Here is a 12,163-nt window from a genome sequence, read left to right on the forward strand (position 1 = left end):
AATTTAGAGTCTTTAAGGTATTATGCGCTGTTCCACTGGATTTAGGGGATTAGTTGCGGTCCAGTAGTCATGCTAGCTTTAGCGGGGGTAGTTTAGAACTCACGGCTTTAGTTCAGCTGAGGCCGGTAGGTTTTTCAGGCCTAGCGTGTCTTTGCAAGTTGTGCAGATCCATCTTGCTAGTTCGGCATCCACGAGAGCAGCAACCCAAGAGAGCGATAAATGGCTACAGCTCCCTTATATGGACAGGGGCTGGACTAGGGCTAATTGGTCCATACTTGTGTCAATCACCATTACAAAGGATTGTGGGCAACACGTGACTCCAAAGGTCCTCCAACATACCATAGAGGAGATAATCATGGTCACATGACCGAAGGTCCTGCGACGCTAAACAAGGTAAGTACTATACATTATATTAGATACTCTGACTTTGGGGACCTCTACACTAGGTTCGGTATGTAATACGGTACCGGGACACCACACTTTTTTGCCCCACTGTATAATGGCATCAATCAGGGAGCCCTGGATGATGTCTAAAGTCTTCTGTTCTAACCCATCAAAGTAAACTAGACTCCTTCCTGGGGATATATGATGAACTGACATCACGGATGCTGACAGTACCGTGCCACATGGGTCAATATTGGGCCTTGTTTTATTGAATATATTTATTAAGGGGGTTATCCAGAATTAGAAAATCCTAGCTGCTTTCTTCCAGAAACAGCACCACATCTGTCCTTAGGTTGTGTGTGGTATTGCAGCTCAGTTCCATTGCAGTGAATACAGCAAAGTTGTAATACCATACCCAACCTGAGGACAGGCGTAGTGCTGCTAATCGTACCTTGTAATGACATCACTCATTTTACCAAAAAATATGCGGTGAAACAAAAAAAAAATTGTGAGGCAAAATTGGAAAACACACCATTTTGCATTAGAACAGTATCCAATTTATAGAGGTTTTGTTTTATTTTACAACTTTTAAAAAATGATAAGCTTTTGTATCAGCTTAAAGGGGTATTCCAGGCCAAAACTTTTTTTTATATATCAACTGGCTCCGGAAAGTTAAACATATTTGTAAATTACTTCGATTAAAAAATCTTAATCCGTGCAATAGTTATTAGTAGTGTTGCTGGCGAATATTCGCAATTCGAATATTATTCGCGAATATCGCATATTCGCGAATTTCGTGAATATAGCGCTATATATTCGTAATTACGAATATTCGTTTTTTTTTTTTTTTTTCTTCACAGTACACATCACAGTGATCACCCCTCTCTGCTTCCAGCTTGTGTGGTGTAAAGAAGGCTCTAATACTACTGTGTGAGACTGGCGTGCGAAAATTTGCATATGCTAATTTTCGCATGTTCGAATTTTCGCGTATGCTAATTTTGTATATGCTAATATTCACATATGTTAATTTTCGCATACGCGAATTTTCGCATATACGAAAATAAAAAGAGAATATAACGAATATGCGAATATATGCGAATATATGACGAATATTCGTCCATATATTCGCGAATATTCGCGAATTCGAATATGGCCTATGCCGCTCAACACTAATTATTAGCTTCTGAAGTTGAGCTGTTTTTTTCTGTCTAACTGCTCTCTGATGACTCACGTCCCAGGAGCTTAGCAGTTCCTATGGGGATATTCTCCCATCATGCACAGCTCCCGGGACGTGACATCATCATTGAGCAGTTAGACACAGAACTTCAGAAGCTAATAACTATTGGAAGGATTAAGATTTTTTAATAGAAGTAATTTACAAATCTGTTTAACTTTCCGGAGCCAGTTGATATATATAAAAAAAGTTTTTGCCATGTACACTCCTCTACACTCCTCTGTCACCCATGCACACTCCTCTACACCCCTCTGTCACCCATTTACACCCCTCTGTTACCCATGTACACTCCTCTACACCCCTCTGTCACCCATTTACACTCCTCTACACCCCTCTGTCACCCATGTACACTCCTCTACACCCCTCTGTCACCCCTGTACACTCCTCTACACCCTCTGTCACCCATGTACACTCCTCTACACCCCTCTGTCTCCCATGTTCACTCCTCTACACCCCTCTGTCTCCCATGTACACTCCTCTATAGTGTTGAGCGGCATAGGCCATATTCGAATTCGCGAATATTCGCGAATATATGGACGAATATTTGTCATATATTCGCGAATATTCGCATATTCTAGTTTTATTTTCGCATATTCGAAAATTCGCGTATGCGAAAATTATCATATGTGAAAATTCGCATATGGGAAAATTAGCATATGCTACATTTCGCATATGCGAATTTTTGCACGCCAGTCTCACGCAGTAGTATTACAGCCTTCTTTACACCACACAAGCTGGAAGCAGAGAGGGGTGATCACTGTGATATGTACTGTGAAGTGTCTCCCATGTACACTCCTCTGTCTGCCATGTAGACCCCTCTGTAACCCATGTACACCCCTTTACACCCCTCTGTCACCCATGTACACTCCTCTACACCCCTCTGTCTCCCATGTTCACTCCTCTACACCCCTCTGTCTCCCATGTACACTCCTCTACACCCCAGTGTCTCCCATGTACACTCCTCTGTCTCCCATGTACACCCCAGTGTCTCCCATGTACACTCCTCTGTCTCCTATGTACACCCCAGTGTCTCCCATGTACACTCCTCTGTCTCCCATGTACACCCCAGTGTCTCCCATGTACACTCCTCTGTCTCCTATGTACACCCCAGTGTCTCCCATGTACACTCCTCTGTCTCCCATGTACACCCCAGTGTCTCCCATGTACACTCCTCTGTCTGCCATGTAGACCCCTCTGTAACCCATGTACACCCCTTTACACCCCTCTGTCACCCATGTACACTCCTCTACACCCCAGTGTCTCCCATGTACCCCTGAAGATAGATGCCCCCCCCTGTAGGTAGCAGACTCCATGTAGATAGATGCCTCTCCTGTACATATATGCCTCCCCTTGTAGGTTGCAGAACCCCTGTAGATAGATGTCTTATCTGGCTCAGCCAGACTCCTCTTCTCAGTCTTCTCCTCCAAGTGTACCGCCGCTGCCTTATCTGACGTCTGTTCCTTGCCTTTATTTATGCTCCTTGCCTTTATTTATTTTCGGTAAAAATGACACCTTGTCTTTATTCTGTAGGTCCATACGATTAAAATGATACCCTACTTATATAGGTTTGATTTTGTCATACTTATGGAAAAAATCGTAACTACATGCAGGAAAATTAATACGTTTAAAATTGTCATCTTCTGACCCCTATAACTTTTTCATTTTTCCGGGGCGGTATGAGGGCTCACTTTTTGCGCCATGATCTGAAGTTTTTAACGGTACCATTTTTGCATTGATAGGACTTATTTTTATTCATTTTTTCATGACATAAAAAATGACCAAAAATGCACTATTTTGGACTTTGGAATTTTTTTGCGTGTACGCCATTGACCGTGCAGTTTAATTAACGATATATTTTTATAATTAGGACATTTCCGCACGCGGAGATACTATATATGTTTATTTTTATTTACACTGTGGTTTTTTTTTTTATGGGAAAAGGGGGGTGATTCAAACTTTTAATAGGGGAGGGGTTAAATGATCTTTATTCACTTTTTTTTTTGCAGTTTTATAGCTCCCATAGGACCTATAACACTGCACACACTGATCTTTTACATTGATCACTGGTTTCTCCTAGGAAACCAGTGATCGATGATTCTGCCGCTTGACTGCTCATGCTTGGATCTCAGGCACTGAGCAGTCATTCGGCGATCTGACAGCGAGGAGGCAGGTAGGGACCCTCCTGCTGTCCTGTAAGCTGTTCGGGATGCCGCGATTTCGCCGCGGCTATCCTGAACAGCCCACTGAGCTAACCGGCACTTTTTACTTTCACTTTTAGCCGCGTGGCTCAGCTTTGAGTGCTAAAGCGTTAATAGCGCGCGGCACCGCGATCAGTGCAGCGCGCTATTATCAGCGGGTCCCGGCTTCACTATGATGTCGGGCCCGCCGTGATATGATGCGGGGTCACCGTTGGGACCCTGCGTTATATCACGGGAGCAGGACCAAGGACGTACTCATACGTCCTTGGTCCTTAAGAGGTTAATAGAATGTATAGTACTTACCTTGTTTAGCGTTGCAGGACCTTCGGTCATGTGACCATGTTAATATCCTCTATGGTGTGTTGGAGGACCTTTGGAGTTCCTTGGGTCACGTGTTGCCCATAATCCTTTGTAATGGTGATTGACACAAGTATCGACCAATTAGCACTAGTCCAGCCCCTGCCCATATAAGGGAGCTGTAGCCAATTATCACTCTCTTGGGTTGCTGCTCTCGTGGATGCCGGACTAGCAGGATGGATCTGCGCAACTTGCAAAGACACACTAGGCCTGAAAACCTACCGGCCTCAGCGGAACTTAAACCGTGAGTTCTAAACTACTCCCCGCTAAAGCTAGTGTGATTACTGGACTGCAACTAATCCCCTAAATCCAGTGGAACAGCGCATATTATCCTAAAGACTCTAAATTGCTAAAGTCCCAACCTTTGTCAATCTCCAAAGATAGCTTGGATGTATAGCAACTGTTCTGGTTATGAAGCTTGCATAAAATCTTCAGTAAAAGTTACAACTGTTTCAGCAAACTCTCCGGTTGTGGACATTCCATTATTATCTACCTCCCTATCGCTCTTGGGAAGGGTGGCGGTAGGACAAGCATTACTGAGGAGCCCTCACCCTGGTGTAACAAATAGCAAGCGTTAACAAGCACTCTTTAGTCATCGCACAGGAACACTCCCCATAACCTACACCCCCCAGGCTATCACATCCATCTGCTCCTTCCCCACACTTGGTAATGAATGATGTTTCAAATACAAAATAAAACTACAGTGATCCCTCAACATACGATGGTAATCCGTTCCAAACGGACCATCGTTTGTTGAAACCATCGCATGTTGAGGGATCCGTGCAATGTAAAGTTTAGGACAGTGGTCTACAACCTGAGGACCTCCAGATGTTGCAAAACTACAACACCCAGCATGCCCGGACAGCCGTTGGCTGTCCGGTCATGCTGGGTGTTGTAGTTTTGCAACATTTGGAGGTCCGCAGGTTGAAGACCACTGTTAGAGGAAGTTGTACTCACCAGTCCCCGCCGCTCCGGACCGTCACCGCTGCCCTGGATGTCGCCGTCCATCGCTATCGCCGCGTGCCCGAGGTGTCCCCGACGCTCAGGCAAGGCCTTTGTTTCCCTGGCATCCTCGCTCTCCGTCGCCGCCATCACGTTGTTACGCACGCCGCTCCTATTGGATGACGGGACAGCGTGCGCAGCGACGTGATGACGTCGCTGGAGAGCGCCGACGATGCAGGGGATCCCAAAGAGGATGCGCCAGAGCTCCGAGGACATGTAAGAGACATCACCGGAGCACACGGGGCACCGTAAACGGCTATCCGGCGGCAGCTGAAGCAGTCAGCGCTGCCGGATAGCCGTTTATGCGATGGCCCCGACATACAAAAGCATCGTACGTTGAAATTATCGTATGTCGGGGCCATCGTAGGTCGAGTGGGGCACTGTACAAGTTTTGATACCTGCATACCTGGTGAGTCCTAAGTTTTCTTGCTTCTTAGTTACATCTTAAAAGGGTACTCTACCTTACAAACAGTGTCAGTGAAGAAGTGTAAGATATCCTTACCAGTCACCGCTGTCCAGATGATCAGAAGACGGCCATGGTGAGCAGAATATGGCCGTGTTTACACGACTGAAACACGGGTGCACATTCCTCACATTTAAATGTACCGGCGGGCTATCGGACTGCTTGAAAATGCGCCGCCTCATAGACAACAGATGTTGGGGAACTTTCTGCACATGAAATACATTACAGAATATCTATTAAAACTATCCTTGTTGCCCATAACACTCAATCACAGCACAAATTTCATGTCTTACACTGCTCTTGTAAAATGAGATGTGATTGGTTGCTATGGGCAACAAAGACAGTTTTTTTTTCTTTTAGATCGTTTTGGCATGTTATTGGCTATGAGACGCAATGGGCAGATTTATGAAACTGTCTACAAGAAAAGAAAAAAAAATGTCTGTGTTTCCCATAGCAACCAGAGATCAGCTTTCATTTTTAAGGATATGTTTACACATACTAAAAGTGTAAGTCCATGTTTGTCGTCCACCTGCGGGTAAAATGAAAGGCGTCCTTACAAAGTGCAATTGGTCGTGCAAAAAATAAGCCAATGTGGGTCTGTGGATGAAAAAAAGATATATTTTATGGGAGGAGGAAAAAACAAAAATGCCAAAATTAAAATTGGCTTTGTAATAAAGACCAAAACCAGCTGTGTCGGACTCTGTAGGGGGTTAAATAAGATCACACAGGCCGCGTCATCGGAATTCATGTAACAAAATAAAAATCTGACATATAACATATAAATACAACAAAACAACGTTTGCAATCCAGATCCAGAACTTTTTTAGAGGTTTTGTTTGTTTGTAATTTTTTTTTATATAAAGTTGTAGCTTCCTGAATAAAAAGAAAAAAAGAGTGAAACGTCATTACCATGACGCATATTGTACGCATGCGTAGTGACGTCAAGTTTCTAGGTGGTGCTGCGCCTGCGCCGTTGGAAACTGGGTAAGGCGGGGCAGCGCATGCGCGTTCGTGGCGTCTAGACGGGAACTGTGTAGTGCGCGCTCCCGAGTGTTCGCGCAGCCGTCGCCGTGTCGTGCCGTCTGTGTCTGTGTGTGCGGGGGGAAGATGGATGACGGGCTCACGCCCCGTTAACGTATAAAATAATATTGATCAGTAAACTCTCCGAAAGCCGAGCGTGTGTATAGAGCGCTATAGACTGGGGCCGCATCCCGATCACCGTGCCCCGGTACAGCGCCCGCCGGTGGACGGGTTACTGTTGTCCGCAGCCCTCTCGCGTCCACACCCCACTCACACACGGCATTGATGGTAATGTATGCAAGGAAACAAGCGAGACTCAGTGATGGGTAATGAGCTCCCCGTCTTCCTCTTCCCCTGTCTCCTCCTCTCTCCGCCGCCATCTTCGCTGGGATCCCCCGTTCCTGGTGACGGCGGCGGCGGCTCCCCCCTCCCCGGCCCCGCTCCCCCTCCCTCTAACCCGCTCTCTCTGTCTTGTCTCTTTCAGCTGTCACGACCGAAGGGACTCCCAACCCTACCAGGTATATACGGAGCGCCATACTACTCCAGCCAGGCTGCGGCCTGTACGCTAGGCCCGAGCCCCGGAGCTCCGCACTTAGAGGGGCCGGCACTGGAGCTGAGGCGGGGGCCCTCATACACCGACCAGGGGGAAGGCGAGCAGCGCTAGAGTGGGGCTACAGGAGCCAAACAGGAGCGCTTCAGGGCGAGCCTCAGCACCAGAGGCAATACTGGGGGCCACAAAGTGTCCTCACCCTGTACATGTGAAGGGACACATAATGTGGAGTCCTATAATCTATAGATATGTATGTTTATATATAGAGGGAGGGCTCATCTCTGTGCAGGAGCTAAACAGGGAGCACTGTGGGGTGAGCCTCAGCACCAGAGCCAATACAGGGGCCACAAAGTGTCCTCACCCTGTACATGTGAAGGGACACATAATGTGGAGTCCTATAATCTATACATATGTATGTTTATATATAGAGGGAGGGGGTTATCTGTGTGCAGGAGCTAAACAGGGAGCACTGTGGAGCGAGCCTCAGCACTGGGGCACATACCTGAGGGAGAGATGTGAATGGACAGGTCAGATATCATGTAGTTATATAATCTATAGATATGTATGAGTGTGTATGTATAATATATATATGAGGGATGGGGTCATCTGTGTGCAGGAGCTAAACAGAGAGCACTGTGGGGTGAGCCTCAGCACTAGGACACATACCTGAGGGAGAGAAAGATGTGAACGAACAGGTCAGATATATTGTAGTTATATATTATCAATACGTGTGTGTATATTTATAGAGAGAAGGGGAGGGAGGGGGTCATCTCTGTGCAGGAGCTAAACAGAGAGCACTGTGGGGTGAGCCTCAGCACTAGGACACATACCTGAGGGAGAGAAAGATGTGAACGGACAGGTCAGATATCATGTCGTTATATATTATCAATACGTGTGTGTATATTTATAGAGAGAAGGGGAGGGAGGGGGTCATCTCTGTGCAGGAGCTAAACAGAGAGCACTGTGGGGTGAGCCTCAGCACTGGGGCACATACCTGAGGAGAGAAAGATGTGAATGGACAGGTCAGATATCATGTAGTTAGCACATAAAATGTAGTTTTACATAGAGGGAGGGGGTCATCTCTAGGTGGGGAGCGCTGCAGGGTGATCCTTAGCATCAATTCATATCTTGGGGGGGGGGGGGGGGGACAGATGCTAAGGTTCTGCTATATAGCACAGAAATAGTAGTTTTATATAGGGCGGAGGTCATCTCTGTAGGGGAGATTTATCAAAACCTGCACCAAGGAAAAGTTGCCGAGTTTCCCATAGCAACCAATCAGATTCTTTCTTAGTGATCTGATGGGCAACTGAACAACTTTTCCGCTGGACAGGTTTAGATAAATCTCCCCCTGACAGGGCACATCTGTACAGGTAGCTAAATGAAGTGCTGTAGGGGGAACTTTAGCACTAGTGCAAATTTATGGGGGGCAGGAAATAGTTTTTCCTGTTCATGTGACTTCTCTTTTGTGATCTCTTGCACCAGTGTTGTCCCTCTGGGCCCAGTTGCTTCCATTCCCACTGTAGTTGTCAATTGACAGGTCAGCTCACCCTTAAAGCTTATACCAGTGTTTCTCAACCAGGGTGCCTCCAGGTGTGGTAAAACTACAACTCCCAGCATGCCCGGACAGCCTTTGGCTGTCCGGGCATGCTGGGAGTTGTAGTTTTACCACAGCTGGAGGCACAATGGTTGGGGAACACTGGCTTATATACTGCGCAAAAGCTGAAGTCTCTGTAGATGTGAATGGACAGATCAGCTAATGAGAAGCTATGTAGTTTTATATAGGGGGAGGGGGTGATCGACTCTTTTTAGCTGCGATCTTCTGCACACGTGTTAACCCTTTAGGTGCAAGAATCTTTTTGCATTGTAGACATCATTTGACAGGTCAACTAATCTCACAACAGATCTGTCTCTGATGGGATCTTGTGCACTAGTGTTTCCCTGTAAATTTTCCGATGATGTTGCTAGGTCCATAGCATCTTTTATTCCGCCGTAGATGTCTCTTGACATATAGGGTTAGATTTGTACTTTTCAGGAGGTGGGTGGGGATTTATTTCTGTTTTACTTTTATATCTCTGCAGGAGCTTAGCAGTGACATCTCAGGTGTGATCCTGTGCTCCATTGTTGTGCTCAGATGACATTTCTGGAAACCCTAGAAATAGATATCTACTTTAATGTCCTTTTTAGAGATCATCGAACGAGTGAAACTCTCTAAAAAAATATATATATATACCAGATCTGCCGATGGGGCTAAACAGTGGCTTCTCAGGTGCCACCTTGTGCAGTTTGTCCATTGCAAAATTTGTAGTTTTATAGAAGTGTAGGGAAGGCATCTATATCACTGTAGATCATTGCCATCTTGTGCACTAGTGTTAACCCTGGTGCTCTGACCTCTTTTTTTGATCCCACTGTAGATGTCAAATGCCGGGCAACTAAACTCACACTCAGGACAAAAATGTAGTGTTATAAAGGGGGGGGGGGGTCCTGTATATTATAGATCTGTGGCGGGAGCTAAATAGTGACTTCACTTTGCTCTAGTTTTGACACATTGAGCTGTATTTATATTTTCGACATCTGTTAGTTTATATCTGTGCATGGTGCTAAACGATGACTTCCCTGCTGTTGTCTTGTGCACCACTGTTATCCCCCTGGGGATCAAGCAACTTTTATTCCTACTGTAGTTGTCCTTTGACGTGTCAGCTAACTCCTAAAGCTTATGTAACAAAAAAAAATATTGTAGTATTAAAGGGGGAGTCATCTCTACCAGTATAGATCTAAACGGTGACAGCAATCTTGTGCACCAATGTCAATATGTAAGTGCTCTCTGGTGACATCAACTGCAGTCACCTCTATATAGTTCAAAAGTAGTAGTTTCCTATGTAGAGCAGTCTTCTCTGTAACAGATTTGGGGGGGGAGCCAAAAAGTGACTTCTCCAGTGTCTAAAAAAAGGGCCTGTTTTTATCAAGCTTTTATGTTGAAACATTTTTAAAGAAATATTTGATGTTTTTTCTCATCTTCCATTTAAATACTTTGATTGTATTTCTGGTAGCTGTTTTTATTTTTTATTTTAGGTAAATGTGAATTAAAAGGCCAGATAACCTGTGCAGCAGAGGAAAACTTGGCCACTGCCCATAGCAACCAATATGATCATTTTTTAAGGCCTTTAAAAAAAAAATGGAAAAACAAACTGGTTGCTATGGGCAACTGCTCAACTTCCTCTGCACAATTTTTCATAAATCTCACCCTATATTTTTATTACAGATCTGTGCAGGGAGCTATACAGTGACTTTTCCAGTGCCGTCTTGTGCCCTTTAGGTGTTTAGATAGCATTGTAGATGTCAATAGACAGGTAACTTAGAGTTAATGAGGGTGGAACCATCGCTTAGGGTATGTTGTTCACACTGCGGATTTCCGCGCAGTGAACATTCCCATCAGTGTGAATGGGTCTTCCGTGAGTCCCGTTCACACTGCGGAATTTCAGCAGCGGATAATTCTGCTGCTCAAATTGTTCCGCGCAAAGAAAGAACATGTTCATTCTTTGCACAGAAGTCCGCTAGCACTGCATAGCCATCAATGGTGACGGCGCTGTTCCGCACGTTTCTACCACCGAAGTATTTTCCACGGTGGCTGCCAGACAGAAACTCTGCTTGCTGAATTCAGCGAGCAGAGATTCTGCAATGTGAACATACCCTTAGCGTGGATTTCAAATACTGCCACTGCAGTTCTTCTTCCACAGCCAGAAGTGGATTTAAGAGGAACGGGAAATATAAAGGAAGGATTTATACTTCGGGTCAAAAACTAAATTGGTAGTTTTCCAAAAAGGCTACAAAGTGGTATTCTAACCTTAGGCACTAAACAGTGATTGGTGTGATTCTGTGCCCTAGTCCAGCGGTCTTCAAACTGTGGCCCTCCAGATGTTGCAAAACTACAACTTCCAGCATACCCGGACAGCAGCTTTTCCCCTGGACAGATTTTGATAAGTCTCCCTCTTGGTCTTTTGCGCTAGTGTTGTCCTTTTTAAAAGCTCAGATAACGTTTCTGAAAAACAAGTTATTTGGTTCCCACTGTGGCGATCAATCGAATAGATCAGATGGGTCCTTCACTGATCAAAATTTTGTAGATAGTATTTGTTTGACTATTTTGTTCATATCACCGCTGACCTCCGTCCTGTGCAGACTCTGTTTGGCACCCAACAAAGCAACTGAATGGACCCTATGCGCAACGAACACCAATGTCCCAACGGATTCCATTGACTTAAATGCGGTCTATCACTTTATACACTGGACATGCAGTATTTTTCTCTGCTCGTCTTCCGTATTTTGGCCTTGGAGCTTTCTTTACCGCAGCTCAGTGGTGATGTAATTGAGCCCTAACACTGCAGTAAGGTTTTGAATACTCTATATCAGTGGTTTTCAACCTGCGGACCTCCAGATGTTGCAAAACTACAACTCCCAGCATGCCCGGACAGCCAAAGGCTGTCCGGGCATGCTGGGAGTTGTAGTTTTGCAACATCTGGAGGTCCGCAGATTGAAGACTACTGCTCTATATTATATAGTACACACATTGTGCATTTATATTAGTATAACCTTTGTAGAGGATTGGGTATTTTTATTTAGTTTTGAGTTTTCCATAGAAATATCTGTGGCACATCTAAAAAAAAAAAAAAAAAAACTCATACAAAATAAATTTAAAAAAATAAAATAAACTTCACTAAAATGCAATACATAAAAAAAAGCTGTAGTTTATTTTCTTGGATGTCATTTTGTTTAATGCATTTATAAGCCCCCTAAACTACTACTGTCTGCAGAGGAGATCTTTAGCAGGAAATAGACATTTAAATTAACTCTTCACTGAAGTCTGGGTGAAAGGGAGTTTTCCAGTTGTGATCTTTTCCTTTGATCTTGACCTTCATTGTGTTGGCTCCTGTAGGCCGTCTACAGCTGATCTCCTATTCTGT

At 44.8% G+C, this 12,163-nt stretch overlaps 1 protein-coding gene across 4 annotated transcripts in view; it reads left to right on the top strand.

Moving 5' to 3' along the window:
- Positions 1 to 6,649: 6,649 nt before the first annotated feature.
- Positions 6,650 to 12,163, top strand: part of WAC (WW domain containing adaptor with coiled-coil) — a 74,903-nt gene continuing 69,389 nt past the window's right edge. Inside the window, exons 1-2 of one of the 4 annotated variants that reach the window (XM_056519417.1) lie at positions 6,650 to 6,984; positions 7,143 to 7,176. In XM_056519417.1, the coding sequence (XP_056375392.1) occupies positions 6,944 to 6,984; positions 7,143 to 7,176 (75 nt within the window). In that variant the 5' untranslated portion in view covers positions 6,650 to 6,943. The remainder of the gene's footprint in view (positions 6,985 to 7,142; positions 7,177 to 12,163) is intronic. The other 3 variants (XM_056519416.1, XM_056519419.1, XM_056519418.1) reach the window with 3 other exon arrangements.

This window comes from Hyla sarda, chromosome 5 (genome assembly GCF_029499605.1).
Source record: "Hyla sarda isolate aHylSar1 chromosome 5, aHylSar1.hap1, whole genome shotgun sequence".
NCBI classification, from domain to species: Eukaryota; Metazoa; Chordata; class Amphibia; order Anura; family Hylidae; genus Hyla; species Hyla sarda.